Here is a 17107-nt window from a genome sequence, read left to right as displayed (position 1 = left end):
GGTATATTTTACTGTTGGCAAACTTTCATGAACAGGTCCCACAGCAGGTCAATTCCCTCTTCCCCCAGTGCCTTCCATGCCTCCACTGGAATCCTGTCGGGGCCCACCAATTTTTCATTCCTCATCCTCTTCACGGCCTCCGTCACTTCCACTCTACTGATGTTCTGCACCATCCCCTCAGAAGGCTGCCCATCTTCTCTGTGAGTCCTTGCATTTTCCCTCATTCAAAAGTACCTCAAAGTATATTCTCCATCTGTTTCTTATGTCCACATCCCTCCATAATACTCTTCCTTCAGCATCTTTGATCTGCCTCACATGTAAGATGTCCTTTGCTGCTTTATTTCTACATTTTGCTAGTTGGTAAAATTTTTCTCTGTCCTTCCTTTGTTTCTAATTGATCATACAGATCTTGATATGCCATGGCCTTCGCCTGTGCCACAACTCTCTTGGTTTCTTGCTTTCTCTCTCTGCACACCTCTCTGTCCTCTTCCACTCTTGACTCATCCCACTTCTGCTTTGCCTTCCTCTTAGCTGTCACTGCTACTTGTACATTATTATTCCACCACTAACTCTCCTTCTGCTCTCTAATCTTACCAGATGTCTCACCAAGCACCTTGATTGCACAGCTCAGGATTACTTTTGAATTGTGTTTCCACCAATCTTGTACACTTTCCAGTCCATCCGAAATCCTCTCTAACACCCTCTCACTAAAACGATTCCTCACACTCTCTTCTTTTAAGCGAAACCACTTAATTGTCTTCATCCCATGGCTTCCAGAGGTTCTTATCTTAGATCTTATTTTAAAGTCTGCACACAGCAGTCGGTGTTGCTGTGCCACTTGATCTGTTGGAATTACTTTACAATTTGTCACAACCTTAAGATGTTTTCTTCTAGTCAAAATGTAGTCAATTTGTGAACTGTTGTTACCACTCCTAAATGTTATCATATGTTCTTCCCTCTTGTAGAAAAACGAGTTCACAATTGCCAGATCAAACGCTACTGCAAAGTCCACAACCCCTCTCTCCTTCCTGGTTCATCATTCCCACTCCGTGGCCACCACGCACCCTTTTACAGTCTCTATTCTGTCTCCCTATGTGTCCGTTCAAGTCTCCTCTGACAATCACCATCTCATTTTCTTCCAGTTCCCTCATTTCTTCATCTAACACATTCCAGAACTCATCTTTCTCCTCTGCTGTACAGCCAACTTGGGGGGGGGGGGGCATATACACATAATACGACCACCCGCTCTTCTCCAAGACCCAATTTCATTTGCATGATCCTGTCGTTTCTTCTACCCACTTCCAGTACTTCACCCTTCATTCTGCAAAAAAACACACCACAATTCTTACACCATTTCTTCCCTCGTTATTCGCTTCAGAGTAGAACAATTTATATCCATCTCCCCCTTCCACCTTGTCTCCTGCACACCTAAAATGTCCAACTTCCTCTTCCTCACCATGTCTGCCACCTCTCTTCCCCTTCCAGTCATGCTTCCAACATTCAGTGCTCCCACTCGCAACATCCTCTCCACCTGCTGGGCTCACTTCTTTAACCGCATCCGCCCCTTGATGCGGTAGCCCTCGTCCACTTCTTGCATATACACATAATACGACCACCCGCTCTTCTCCAAGACCCAATTTCATTTGCATGATCCTGTCGTTTCTTCTACCCACTTCCAGTACTTCACCCTTCATTCTGCAAAAAAACACACCACAATTCTTACACCATTTCTTCCCTCGTTATTCGCTTCAGAGTAGAACAATTTATATCCATCTCCCCCTTCCACCTTGTCTCCTGCACACCTAAAATGTCCAACTTCCTCTTCCTCACCATGTCTGCCACCTCTCTTCCCCTTCCAGTCATGCTTCCAACATTCAGTGCTCCCACTCGCAACATCCTCTCCACCTGCTGGGCTCACTTCTTTAACCGCATCCGCCCCTTGATGCGGTAGCCCTCGTCCACTTCTTGCAGCTGTAGGGCAATGTGGCTGCGCGTCGCTTAAGGGGTAAGCCCTAGCCCTTATATCATTTTCTCTTTGACTCATATCATAGCTAGAGCTGGCAGTGAAGTTTTACGACCAGATGCCCTTCCTGACATCAACCCTCGCCATTTATCCAAGCATGGGACTGGCACCTATTGAGGCTAGCTTGCCTCCTTCAGTGGCTGTATAAGACGAAATGACTTAGCAAGATAGGAAAGATTCACCCCTAGCCCTCGAATACTCTAACAGCATCAGGGGGAAGGAGCAAGGAGAGGAGAAAGAAGCAAAGAAAGAAGGGGAGGGACCAGTCTACAGAATAATATAACAGATGTATATTACATGAAGTAAGGCATGGTCCAGCATCTGGTACCTCGGGTTTGCCATGCCCGTACTCACTAAAGTGAGCCCTTGAGGTAATCATGACCATTTCTCAGTTTTCCTCCAATCATGTATGAACAGATGCAACTACTTGTCAATGTTCATATACAGTTCAGTTCCAAAGTTATAACCAACTTTTAATTTCCCATATCTTTCATTCGATTTACCTCTGTTCTTTGGAATAATGTACTGTTGTATCACAGGTTTTGCAACCGCTTATATATAGGAATTTTGTTCTCACTTTAGTGATAAAACTTTTAATTTTCATTACTTAATTCAAAACTTTTAATACTTACGTTCATTGCAAACAAAATATATATATCTATTTGTCCCAATTCCATTTTCTTCAGCAGGTATATAAAGTGGAGCCATCTTTGGTGCAGGTATTAGAGATTCTGCTTCTTCTATTAAAGTTGGGGCTATAAATATTATAATAGCACTGGTTTATAAGAATCACAATAGAATAACATGGTTCTTTAAATTTAAGTTTACTGTAACAGAAGGTATTCAATGAAACTAAAACAAAAATAAAATTACCTATTGCTATATCTTCATCAATTATTACAACTTCTATTACTTCGCCTATGAGTTCTTCTATAATAACAGAAGCCTCAACATCTTCAAAAGGTTTTTCAGATGCATCTAAAATATGTTCTTCAGCTCCTGCTTCATCACGCCCTTCAACAGTGACTTGCTCAGCTTCTATACCCTCTTCTGCTTTCTCAGTATCTGTTACCTCTTCTGTCCCCTATTTAATAAAGAATAACAAACAAAAATAAACACATTGTAAGTATTTTTGTCCATTAATCAAGTGAACTTCAGTAATAAATTTCAATCACTGAAAGATAAGGCTATAATGAACTACATTTCATATGCAATTTCAGAGTCATAGCTCAACTGTGTGTGGTGTGTGTGTGTGTGTCTGTGTGTTGGAAGACCAACTTCCAACCAGTTTACAATTTCTCAATGTCTGCATGAACCCTTAAGGAAGAATAGAAGAATTTTCACTATTCAGAATACATACAAAAGGTTGTAAACCTATGCTATACATCCTCTGTCCAAAAAGAAACCGAACTTTTCGAAAATAGAAGAAACTAGTAGCGCCACCTGTTGTATCTTTTTGTGTAAAAAGTGGCAACCTTCATTAGTGTTGTGTCAACTGTTTATGACATTTTTTTCATTAGAAGCCGAGTTACAGTGCCAAGAGTGACAGTGTGTTTTGATGAACAGTCGGAAAATGAGTTTCAAACAGAGAGCTGTGATTGACGTTTTGTGTTAAACTCAATAAAAGTTACTTAAGTATAAAGCGCTAAAAAGCTTCATTTCGGCAATGAAAACATTACTTAAATTAAGGGGATATTAAATCCCGCATAGTTTTAAAACCGAATAAGAAACTCAAAGATCGGAATCAGAGAGTTTCTTGCCGATTATAGTAAACTATAAAGTATTGGCAACACTAGCATTAGCCAATGCAAGTGATCCTAGTACGTAGTACAAATACCGGGCAACTCGCTGCAAAGGTGGAGGAAGAAGTTCAGATCACTATTCTCAGGTATTTTCCATAATGTAAAAACACATTTCCTAGGAAATTAACTGATAATTAATTTACGGAATTAACAACGCATATGAAGTATTTTAATTAAAGATAACTTTAATGAATCACTTCTATATTTCGGCAATGTCAAATTGCCATCTTCAGGAACATAAAGATATGGTATGTGCACTAAGGAACTAACAAAGCAAATGAGGAAGAAAGTAAGAAACTACTTTTGTTCCTAAAGTCCTAATGGTGCCCTCTTGCGGGCTAATTTGGTAGTCTTGGCAATTGGGCTGAAGTTCTCATAATGAAAGTCTCCCAAATTTGGGGCAGTTTCATGCACCCAAATTTGTTGAGGTTAGGAATTATGTGCACTAAGGAACTAACAAAGCAAATGAGGAAGAAAGTAAGAAACTACTTTTGTTCCTAAAGTCCTAATGGTGCCCTCTTGCGGGCTAATTTGGTAGTCTTGGCAGTTGGGCTGAAGTTCTCATAATGAAAGTCTCCCAAATTTGGGGCAGTTTCATGCGCCCAAATTTGTTGAGGTTAGGAAAATTAGGAAACATACCATATCTTTATGTTCCTGAAGATGGCAATGTGACATTGCTGAAATATAGAAGTGATTCATTAAAGTTATCTTTAATTAAAATACTTTATATGCGTTGTTAATTCCGTAAATTAATTATCAGTTATGTCTAACCAACGTATAAGTCTTACTACTAGGAAATTAAGTCAGTAAAAGTTTTACTGAAATGCATCAAATGCTTCAAAAAGCATACAGTGATGAATGCTTATCCCATACTCAAGTTTACAAGTGGTTTAAGCAATTTCAAAGTGGTTGTGAGATGCTTGAGGATGACAAAAATCTGGGCCATCCAAAAACTGGACTGAGCGAAGTTAACATCCAAAACGTGTGTGATTTCATCAACGAAAACCCGAACTCGTCTATGAGATTGATTGTAGATGAACTGGGGATTCCAAAATCAACTGTGCACAACATTTTTACCAAGAGTTTGGGCCTTCGTAAATTGAATTCGTGATTTGTTCCCCACAAGTTTACCGACGACCAAAAAGTATCGAATTGAACACTCCAAGGACCTCATTAAAACCGCCCATAAGGACTCAAACTTCCATGAAACGATCATTACTGGTGATGAAACATGGTGCTTTGAGTATGAGCCTAAAATAAAGTGCCAGAGTGCTGAGTGGAGACCACCAGAAGAGGGGCATCAAAAAAAAGTCACTTGGAGAAGTCAAAAGTAAAGACAATGCTGATTTGTTTCTATGATTCCAAGGGAATTATCCACAAAGAATTCGTTCTGCATGGCCAAACAGTCAATGGTGAGTTTTATCTTGAAGTCTTGAAGCGAATGATAGCGAGAATTCATCGCATATGGCATGAATATCGTGATGCAGGCAGCTGGTCACTTTTGTATGATAATGCACCGTCTCATCATTCGAACATTGCGAGACAGTTTCTGAGCAAAAACCAAGTTTGTGTGTAGGATCACTCACACTATTGACCTGATGTGACTTCTTTCTCTTCCCCCGACTTCATTTGCCGATGAAAGGAACGCGATACGACACCATTGAAAACATTCGAGCAGCAGTAACCACAACCCTCAACAATATCCCAAAAACTGATATAAAAAACTGATTTCACGAATTAATTGACTGTGCCAAATGCTGTATCGAAGCTGAGGGAGAATATATTGATTGAAATAAATGATTTGAATAATTATAGGCCTGTGTTTTATTTTCTATGAAAAGTTCGGTTTCTTTTTGGACAGAGAGTGTATATATTAAACAGATATCTCTGGTGTCAATGTGAGAAATATAAAAGAAGTAAACATAAAAATACTCATAACAAAATTATTAATTTCCCACTAGTTTATAATTACATTTCGTTATACAGCGATCCTTTGCTATTTATTTTTTATTGTTCGTATTATTTGCAGTATTTAACATTTGCAGGGTAGAAGTTTCTGCCAATTTTTGCGTGCCCATTTCTTATGAGATAGATCATACCTGCCAGGGGACAATTTATGTGTCATTATTAAGGCATATTGTGTGTAGATTTTTATGCAGGCCATGACCTGATTACGCGTAGTTTAAGGGCATTTTTGTATTTGTATTTCTTTGACTGCCATTGTTTTTTACGTTTGTTTTGCTTGTTTGAAAAAAAATAAAACAATAAATAATATATATATATATATATATATAATCACCGTATAACTGATGTTAAACATATTCAGAATTAATTAATGTACGTTTTTCCCATCTTTTATTTATTGATAACATTCATGTATTTGTTCATTGTGGAACATTACGGGATTTTTTTTCCAGCGCAATCCATATAACCTCTGTTAATGAAAATTAAAATTTATTTACATTTTAATTAATTTACTTCTGAATGTAATTTTAATTACCTTTATAATTATATGTGATCCAGGCTGCAGTGCCGATTAGATAACATCTCTAGTCTCCGAGCAAGAAACTGTGGTTTCAAATCCAGCTTTGGACATGGATGTTTACGATGTACATAGGTGGTTGATGTATTTCATGGCATAATGTGAAACCACCGTCTTACTTAGCGGAGACCTGAAATGGCCTTTAAAAATTTGGTCGCTAAAGCAGGGTTCTTGATTATCTAATGGTTAGACCACTCACTCCTATAAGTTTACAGCCTTTCGTGATAGAGCTCACATAAAAATATAATGAAGCAAATATGAATTAATGAAAAATATATAAATATTGTTTTAATGATGTGAATCCTACCTATGAAGGGTTGCAAACCACCAACGGCTGAAGCCCCTACAGCCCTCGAATAAACAGAGTAGTGATCTCACACACAATTAAATTTATCTACCTCACATTCACAAGACATCTATGCCTGCCAGTGGTGGCAGGTGAAAATTTTAAGTGTGTGTGTGTGTGGAGGGAGACTGCATATACAAAATAAATAAAAAAAATTATTTTTTCCCCTAATCAGTAACCAATTTATTAATAAATAAATTTACATATTAAAAAATTGCTTTATTAAAAACATTTCACCCTCACCACGAACACACACCAATAATAGTTTCGTATCTCACAGAAATAACGCGTGCTTGCATACAATTTATCTGTAGCGATACTGCTCAACGAGCAGTGTCAGATTCATTTGTTACGTGCAGTGACAAGTGGAAACGAATATCGGCGAGTCTAGCTGCAATTGGCCGAACGCGATAATTCAGACACTGAGCTACATCGCAGTGCATTTGTTTCGTAATCTAAAGCATTAATTGAACAATTTCAATTATTAACTATTCAATCACTGTCGAAACATAAGCTGTAACCTTTAACATGTTGTATTGCATTTATATAATGTTGTAAGCATTGTTATTATTTATAAACAACAAAATTTAATTTTTTCATTTTTTTTCTTGGCGGTGCTTCAGTGTCGCAGTGCTTATGCACAAGCCGCCACTGATGCCCACTGTGGGATTCAAACCCACATTCCGTTTGGTCAGAGACAGCAGCAACACAATCCATTCGGTAACTGGGTCGGCAAGATGATTTTACCTCATATTTACGAACTGCTTATTTTTCTGGTAGGACGAAATAGCATGAAACCCTATCGCCAATGTGTGTGTGTGCGTGCATGCTAGATCCAAAAACTGCTGGTGATAACGCCCGATGTGAAATTAGTTTATGTTTAAGCGTGCACCACTTAGACTTGTTCATTCTACTACTACCTACTTAGGAGCTGAGCCGTTCTAAAACTTCCAGTTTTCAAACGTGTGAAAAAATTAACAAAACGTTTTCTCCCACCTTATCGCTATTGCGATTTCGAAACATCTACTGACATTGCTCGATTTGTCAACAAATTGCCTCTCAGTATTTGATATACAATATCAAAATGCCCGCTAAAAGTCATCTAATGATTCTGATAAAATCTGTACTTTGTGTGTGTGTGTGTGTGTGTGTGTGTGTGTGTGTGTGTGTGTGTGTGTGTGTGTGTGTGTGTGTGTGTGTGTGTGTGTGTATAATTGGCATAAATTTATCATATAAATAATTTAGTAGAAAATATTTACTAATTTAAATATTAATTTCTAATAAAGCACATACTGTACTTCTATTTAATCTGTAAATAGTTCCAAATTCAACTACTATGTGTTGTTATTGCTATATTAATGGATCCATGACTCAACGAGTCCAAAGACATCTTGGATGGGTCAGAGTAACTGTCACGATATCTAGCATAAACCTTCGTTCATATTCTTTTGCTACTGTTTTAGCAGCGCATTTCTCCACATTATAATCAAGGCTCACACTCCTTTCATTTATCGATCAAGTTAGCGGAAGTGTCTCCATAAAGCAGCTGCAACATTTGTCCTTACTTGAAAAGACCCAGGTCTGAATCCTGTCTAAGAGGCATGGAAGAACTTTATAAGAGCGTTTCAGGTGAAAGTGAATCAGCTGTTCTCATATGGCGGTAGGCCGTACTGGTTGGCCAAGTGGTTAGCGTATCCGCTCTCCAGCCAAGAGGCTGCGGATTCGAATCTCACTTAGGCATGGATGTTTGTGATTGTCTTCCGCCTTCATACATTCATTCATCCAAGTATAAATACACTCTCCCAATATGGACGGAATCACCATGGGAGAAGTAGATCCGACCCTCTCGCAATGGGAGAGGCCTTAGCCCTGTAATGGATAGAAAACAGGCTGATCATCATCATCATCATATGGCGGTAGAAGAGTTCTTCATTCAGAAAATTCCTCAGAGAACACACGAAATTAACATACATCATATACTAGCTTAATAATTTTTGATGTCAGGTTGTAATTCAAGTTAGTGATATAATTAAAAAAAGCCTTACTTGGCTATCCGAAAGATCGACTAATTCAAGCATAGTTTGAAATTGCTCTAGTCAGTCATTAAATCAAACCGCTAATAATGGTCTTTCTTCTGCAGTCCACGAAGCTAGACAGGCCAACGTGTTTAATATTTAAGAGAACTAAGCAAAGACTTTGCTGTGTCTAGACATTATTATGTCTCTACTATGGTCCTTTCCCAAAGTTTCTTCATCTTTCAAAATCCAAGTTACAAAATCCGAACATAAGTCGCGATGTTACAGAGGAATCTACTATAACGCGAAACTTTGCTATGCGGAAGAAAAGGCCAAGAGCTCAGGCGAATTCATCAACAGAAGTTAAACAAAAATTCTCCCAGGTCCCAAACAACCCACTGGAAATTTGTTGCGGGGAGAGAAAAAATCGCATTTGTCCATTACCTTCTAAATCTTGGATCTCTTGCAGTCCACTAAAATAAGCTTCCAAATATTTTTAGACTACGGTAATTATATATGGACACTTGAAATTGAATGTTTTTTCCGGTTTTTTTTTTTTTTTTTATGATTCAGTGTACAGAGAACTGGGAAAAAAAACTAAAAAATAAAATAACATTTAATATATGTATTAGAATGAGTATTTTTGTTTAAATTGAGTGTAACTTCTTCCTACTTCTTATTACTTATTATTATAACAAATTTCTGTGGAATCGATTCATCCTGGTAGGTCTACTACTGAGCCAGCAACATATCGATCGTACCCAATCTTAATTCATCCACACTTGAAGCATTTACAACACTTCCAGCAATGCATTACACTCACTTAAAACTATGCTTGTATTTAAAATAATAATAATAAACACTCATTCACCATTTCCAGGTGACTTACGACGATGAGCCCTTAGTCCTTATCCCTTCCCTCTTTGATTTAAATCTGTGATTTATTGATAACACTTTGATTAAAATTATGTGCAATCCTCATTAATTTATATTAGCGAATAAAAAAACTACAAATAAATACAAATCACTAATGATTTTTCTTCCATTGGAGTCACACAAAGTTGGCAATGGCGACCAAACAGTACTGCGCTTTGCTATTATAAATAGCGCTACCAGCTTCAGTTTTTTAATAATCTCTCTCTCACCTGTTTGTATTATCTCAACTGTAGAGACAATTGTCAGCACTTTTTAGTCATCAAGCAGGGGCGAATGCTGGTCTTGAAATTCACGCTTGCTCTTGTTATCATTCAGGGAGTGAGAGGTGTGATTGAAGTCTGATTAGCGGAATAATGAATTACTGACCATTTAAAACTATATATTTAGAAATTTTTGTACATTTAATCATACAAATACAACATTTATTTTACAAATGATATTCTATCTTTTTCAATTTAGCTACTTGAATACAAATTCTACCTTACGGTTCTTCTTTATGAACTGGTCAATAACATCGTCATAAAATGTTGGTTGTAACTTAATTTTCCCAAGCAGCACGCACACTTGTAAAGGCTGGCTGAAGCTCACTGGCTAGAGCTACTTTGACTGCGTATGGCCTGTGTTTAAGACGACGTGAAGAGAGCGGAAATTGCTATGCGCGCGCATTAAATCACAGTGCTGCAGCGAGGACCTAGAAGCTCCTACAACCGAGCAAGACAAGGTAGCTTTGACTAGACGAACAAGGATCGGCCTTCGATACACAACGCAAAGCTCAATTATTGCCGCGCAAGCTTAAAATGTCTTCTGTTTATTAAAATAAAAGCTTAAATGGAATGCTTATATAAATGCATGCATTTATAAGCATTTATTTACTTCTTTCTCAATTAATGAGCTTGCATAGCAAGCATGGAGATTTTGCCCCTGATCTCAGTGAAAGACTCTTGATAGGAATACCAACCTACGCCAGTTGACGGAGAGTTTTTAAATATATCAATTCATATAACGCAGCACGCTAATTGTCCACACAGACATTAACACTACTGTCTCTCCAAAGAACAATGTGACCTAAACAAAACACCACCTACTTCTATCCCAATTTATAGAACACAACAGTAAAACGCAAATGCTAATCATAAAGAACACAAGATTTATCCACCCTACACCACTTACGATATAGTCACACATACCATCGCATTAAACATGACAGCTGCCACTGTTCCAAAATCACACCAGTACCACGCGCTAAATACCCACCTCGGTCTACCACCTTAAATGGACTCAACATACCTTCGTAACAAACAACGCATTATTGCCGATATATCACGGAATTTGTAAAACAATACTAACGTTCGGCATAACTGTCTACACAAACACAGCAAATACTTGACTTATCAAAGTTTTTCTAAACTTGATAAGTCTTTAGAGACACTACGTATTTTCATTAAGCATTATTTAAATAACGCTCACTGTAATCAGAGATGTTGTTGTTGTGGTTATAGCCTTTCAGCTGTTTAGGAGCAGATATATACGCCACAATCTCGGGAAATGACTATGAGCAAAGTGGTTTCCCGTTGCCTCCCTTGATGTACTATATCCCATGACTGTAGCCTGTGTGTTCACGGGGCCGGTTTGCCTGCTAGCGGGATGAAAAACCCCAAATAAACCTGGGAGAAAAACCTACTGTACACGCCCAAGACCGGCTAACTTCGGTGGTAACATGGCTGAGAAAGATCCTTAAGCTCCTCAAGTCGTCGACGGGAATCGAACCTAGGACACTCCTTCCACGGGCATATGGTTGCGAAGCACATACCCACTAGGCTAACCGCGCTGACAATCATAGATATTTGTATGGCATCAAACGACCAACCAGGTGCTATAATAACTTGTATGGAGCACCTGATAACCACAAAAGTCAACAAACTGCCATACAATCTAAACAGTTAAAGAAGATTAAAACCCGAACTGTGGAAATTGTATTAGCACACTTTTTGTCCTCCGCCATCTAATATCTGTTCCAGATATTAGATGGCGGAGGACAAAAAATATCATGGATATTTATCAAATTCGGATGTCCTCAGTATTTTGTACTGAACAGAAAGTGTAAGAATAGTTTTAACGGACATATGTTCTTAAAAAATTTAATATTTATCAAATCGAATTACTGTAGCGATCAAATATGGAATAACATGTTTTTAATTGTATGATTATAACTACGCTGTATGCTGATAAACTATGATTTTCATAAAAATATTATATATAACCTATGTGTGTGTGTGTGTGTGTGTGTGTGCGCGCGCTTCAATACAAAAAATATTATTTTAAAATATTAATACATGTACCTGTATGTGCATTGCGTATATTGTAAATATTATTGATGAGTGAATAATAATAAAGTTTGATTGGTTGAAAGAAATATTAAATATCGTTACTGTTGTATTATTTGGCAGTCTATCTTAAAATCCACTTTCTCGCGCTCTCTCTGCACTCGGTTATTCCCATCAATCCCACGATTCATTGGTATCATATACCGATCATATAATCGAAATATCATACTCACGTAAGAATGGAATGAAATGCGAGTCAGTGCAATTGCTCTCTGGCTTAAACAATGGAACAATTATTTGAAATATCTACAGCTCCACCGTTATTCACTATTCGGGCCAGGATTTGAGACAGCTTTAAAGCATAACAACAACATGCCTGCAAGCCGAACTTCTAGTGGACGTTCACGTCATCGATCCCCTTCACCACAAAGAAATCCGTCTCCTAGACGACATAGAATCACAAAGTCGACAAGAGCTGGACTTATAATGCCCGTTGGACGGATCCACCGTGTTGTCAAAGAGAAACACTACATGGAAAGAGTTTCTGCTAATTCCACAGTATATTTAACTGCAGTGTTGGAATATTTGCTCGCCGAGATCTTAGAATTATCCGGAAATGTAGCACTCCAGAATGGCAAAAAGAGAATTACCCCACAATTTATCAAACAAGCAATGAATAACGATGAAGAGCTTGCAAAACTATTGCGTGGAGCTGTGATACCCGGAGGAGGAAATATTGCGCAAATGCTAGGCGTTCTTGCTGCCCATCGAAGATAAACAGATTCAGGACGAAACAGTCCAAATTTTAAAGGTACTGTAGGCGATTAAAAATGTGGACTTTTCGAAATTTATGTTATATTTGTGTACACGTCTGATAAATTATGGCCGCTGATTTTTTAAAACCTAGAACTGCGCACAATGAAATATAAATTATATGATCACTTCTTGTATAAATGTTACTGTTTAAATAATTGAAAAAAAAATTACAATTATGAAAATAAAGAAAAAAATTAACGTATTTAACATTTTGTAAAGATTTTGTAGTGAATTTTTGTAGTGTGCAGAAAATGCAATTATAAGATCTTAATCACACACACACACACACATATATATATATATATATATATATATATTTTTTTTTTTTTTTTCCTCCCGAGTCATAAATAATCTTGTATTATTCTACCTACTTATTTACATTATATGCATGTGTACATATTGGCATATACGTTCCGACACTTAACTTATGTGTATCTACATTGTAATCTTGTGTATATATAAATACTGAAACGTAAGGTATATTGAATAAGCACAGTGGATTCAATTAAGGCACATGAAAGATTTATAGAGTTGTTTGAGATTTATCTGAGAATAGGAGTTTACGGATTGAATCATTGGGAAAAACTGGTGGAATAAGAAACGCGGTTCTTTCTTTTTTTGTTTGTGAATGAGTGGGATGATGCAAGGATTTGACATGATGCCAGATCCTTACCTCTTGTATGAATGCTTACAATTCAAAGAAAATACAAAGAAAAAGGTGACACATGGAGAAGAAAATTTTGAGTCGAAATACATTTTCCAGGAAATAAAGAAGAATGTCATCGATATATCTACACCAAATTGAAAGTTTGAAACAAACTTGAGGCATCTTTTCAAGTTTTTATCTGAAAATATTCTAAGGCAATGCATAAGTAATTCTCTTTCATCTAGAGATAAACGATCGCAGATTAGGAGAATAACCAGGCTAATTTGTCTGATGAAATGATGCTTAATGCAGATAATTTTTAATAATGCAACTTGTACTCCCCCTATAACTCTTTGAAAGCATTGCTAAGTTTCAATGTCTTAATGTTTCTTGAATGCATTTGTCACGTCCTTTTTGATCTTAGAAAGCTGTCTCACATTAAATTCGCCTAACAACTTTGTTGTTAAGCAAATTTAATCACTGCACTATATATATATATATATATATATTTTGTTACATTAAACTTGGCTAACATTTATCTTCACAATATTATTAATTAGCATTTATTATTAATTAGATTTATTATTGTCCTATCTGAGATTTTATTAAACGTTTTTCAACTTTTCTAATGGTGTGCGTGTCGCCGACTACAGTAACTTATTTTAAGCTTTTCAACAACAACAACAACATTACTGGTTAGATGAGTAAAGCAAATATGCTTTTTCATATTCCCCTCTATCTGTGTAAAGGAAACTTGTATGCGTGTGTGTGTGTGGGGGGGGAAACTTTTTCAAATTTTCTGCATATATTATCTGCATATTTTCAACTCGCTGCAATATGGCTGGATCAAAGATCTTTCAACTCTTTGTGACAGAGGGGAAGGAAGAAAAGTCAAAAATCACCAAAATTAATTAATTATTAATTTTTATCAACAATTATCTTTTGGTGATTCCTTGATTATTTTCTCATCCTTAATAAAGGATGATGTCATATTACTTTTTTTTTTTTTTTTGGATGAGTCGCGATTCCCCGGAGATCTCTGATAATAATAATAAAAATAATAAACTTCGCTTTTTCTTGCTATAAAGCATAAGGATTTCTATATTTCATTATTTAAAATTATAACTCATTTTGTCAGAGCTGTTTGTAATTTAAACTCAGTGGAATACGTGACGATTTGCACATAACGTATGAGTATCGGCCAAATAAACTACAGTAATCCCTCGATTAATGCTCCCCGATTAGTACGTTTTCGATTAGTGTCATTTTTTTTCGATACCCAAACTCGATTGGTGCGCCTATATACATCTTAACTATTTTAAAAAATCACTCAAGTGAATGAAATAATTTAGTTACTGATTTAAAACATTTTACAAAATTATTTTTAATGGCATACTACACTACTTCCATGTACACTATGTATACAATGTTCCAGATTTTTACCGCCAAAATTTATGTCGTCTGCTATAGTATGCCCACAGATTCGAGACCCTTCGACACTTCTGCGTATGTCACAAAAAGGAGAATCCATTCCGATAATAGACTGATCAATCCGTCTTCTGGGATGAGTTGTTTATTATTACACGTCGGAAAATTAACTTCTCTTTTATGATCATTGTAGTTTTTAAAGTGGTAACTATTCTGCATGTATAACAGTCGGGAAATTTTATCTATAAAACACGTGATTTCGCGTGTTGGCGACCAATTCATACGTCCTTCATTTCGTTCTCCCCTTCAATGATAACGTTCAAGAGTTAATTAAATCTCATTCTGAAGAATTGAGTGATTCCGACCTGCTAAATTTAGATGCACAGCGGGAAGATCCCGAAGAATATTAAGAAAATTTAACCACTGATAGTCAGCCAAAACAGATTTCACAGAAACAATTTGAAAATATTTTTCGTACAATCGAAGTTTTTAAGCAGCAATGCTTAGAGGCTGACCCTGATGAAGAGAGAAACAGTAAAATTTGCAGAAGAGGCAATAGGGGCATACCGTCGGTTGTATGAACAAAAGAAACAAAATGCCCGCCAAACTACGTTAGCTCAATTCTTTGTTAATAGAATAATAAATTTATATTCAGAATATAATATTCTGAATATGTTTTATTGTCTTTCAGCTTCATGGTTTTCCTTTAACTAGACCCTGAGACATACCCTAATTCTTTTATTAAAAAAAAAAAAAAATTAAAGGTCAAAAAAGAAATCTGAGGAAACGAATTATACATTTTCCCATAGGTTATTATATTCGATTAGTGCGTTTTCGATTAATGCGCCTGTTTTAAAGAACGCATTAGGCTTAGGCGCACTATCGGGGGTTGCTGTACAGTGAATAGTTGCTACACGTGACACAACCAATGTGATATGCTTCATCGCTTTCAAATAGTTTATAATAGTTTATTTCAAAATTTGTTAAGGCGTTTGAACTAAAAAGAACGATTGTTCTCCAGTTTCACTCAGGTGATATCAAAATATTACCTGATATTTAGAGGATCTTCAAATGGATCACACTTGCGAAATCTACGCCCAGTGTATCCTCATGATATTGAAGAATCGTTCGGTACCGAGAAAAAAGTAACAAGATCTCGCTCGCTTTCCTGCACTAAGAACAATATCAGACAATAGAAGTTTCTACTATAAAGGAAAATTATTATTATTGTGATAGGAGTATGTGAATCATTAGGGATGCAAGTTCAAATGATTTATACTTGAAATGAAAAAAAAAAATAAATAAATAAAAATAATAATAAAAATATCACAGATTTTTTTTTTACACAAGAGATTTGGATGCAATATTACACATGTATATGTGTAATACTGCATCCAAATTATATTGATCAATGTGGATGCAATATTATATCGATAATATTGCATCAACATTATATCGAAGCCTTCCTTGCTCAGTCGGTATTGATGCCCTTCGATAATTTGGACCACCCCCCCTCCTTACACAAGTAGGCAAATCGACTCCCTTACATGCATATCCACCAGAATAATTACACTCATTACTACTGAGTCAGTAGTGTATCAAGCTTTTATTTTCCGCACTGTCAGTCAGATTCGTAGCTATACGCTTGTTTTTTTTTTTTTTTTTTTACGTGTGACGATTTCGATAATTGGTAAAATATTCTGTCAATGGCGATGCCACAGCGTTCTTACGCCTCTGATTACACATTCGCCGTTAGTGGATACAAAAGAATCCAGTTTCATTAAATGTGAAGTAAATATAAAAACCAACCAGGGGAGAATGCTGGTCTTGAAATTCACGCTTGCTCTTGTTATCATTCAGGACATGAGAGGTGTGATTGAAGTCTAATTAGCGGAATAATAAATTACTGACCATTTAAAACTATATATTTAGAAATTTATGTACATTTAATCATACAAATACAACATTTATTTTACAAATTATATTCTATTTCATTTTAGCTACTTGAATACAAATTCTACCCTACGGTTTTTCTTTATGAACTGGTCAATAACATCGTCATAAAAAGTTGGTTGTAACTTATTTTTCCCAAGCAACACGCATACTTGTAAAGGCTGGCTGAAGCTCACTGCTAGAGCTACGTTGACTGAGTATGGCATGTGTTTAAGCAACAGAGTGAGACGACGTGAAATGGCTATGCGCGCGCATGAAATCACAGTGCTGCTGCGA

General features: G+C 36.6%; 2 protein-coding genes across 4 annotated transcripts in view; one reads left to right on the top strand and one right to left on the bottom strand.

Annotated features, from left to right (window-relative positions):
• Rsph4a (Radial spoke head protein 4a) overlaps nt 1-17107 on the bottom strand; it is a 241698-nt gene that overhangs the window by 140679 nt on the left and 83912 nt on the right. For all 3 annotated transcript variants that reach the window (XM_090399837.1, XM_090399835.1, XM_090399838.1), the window contains exons 5-6: nt 2897-3107; nt 2656-2778 (exon numbers count right to left, since the gene is read on the bottom strand). In XM_090399837.1, the coding sequence (XP_090255963.1) occupies nt 2656-2778; nt 2897-3107 (334 nt within the window). The remainder of the gene's footprint in view (nt 1-2655; nt 2779-2896; nt 3108-17107) is intronic.
• Nucleotides 12232-13022, top strand: LOC150101684 (histone H2A-like). Its single transcript, XM_090399839.1, has one exon. It carries the CDS (start codon nt 12238-12240, stop codon nt 12763-12765), a length of 528 nt encoding a protein of 175 aa, XP_090255965.1. The 5' UTR covers nt 12232-12237; the 3' UTR covers nt 12766-13022.

Source organism: Typopeltis vanoorti, chromosome 11 (assembly GCF_054136105.1).
Source record: "Typopeltis vanoorti isolate ZY-2024b chromosome 11, IOZ_Tvanoo_1.0, whole genome shotgun sequence".
Taxonomy (NCBI): domain Eukaryota; kingdom Metazoa; phylum Arthropoda; class Arachnida; order Uropygi; family Thelyphonidae; genus Typopeltis; species Typopeltis vanoorti.
This window is presented reverse-complemented; position numbering and strand designations above follow the sequence as displayed.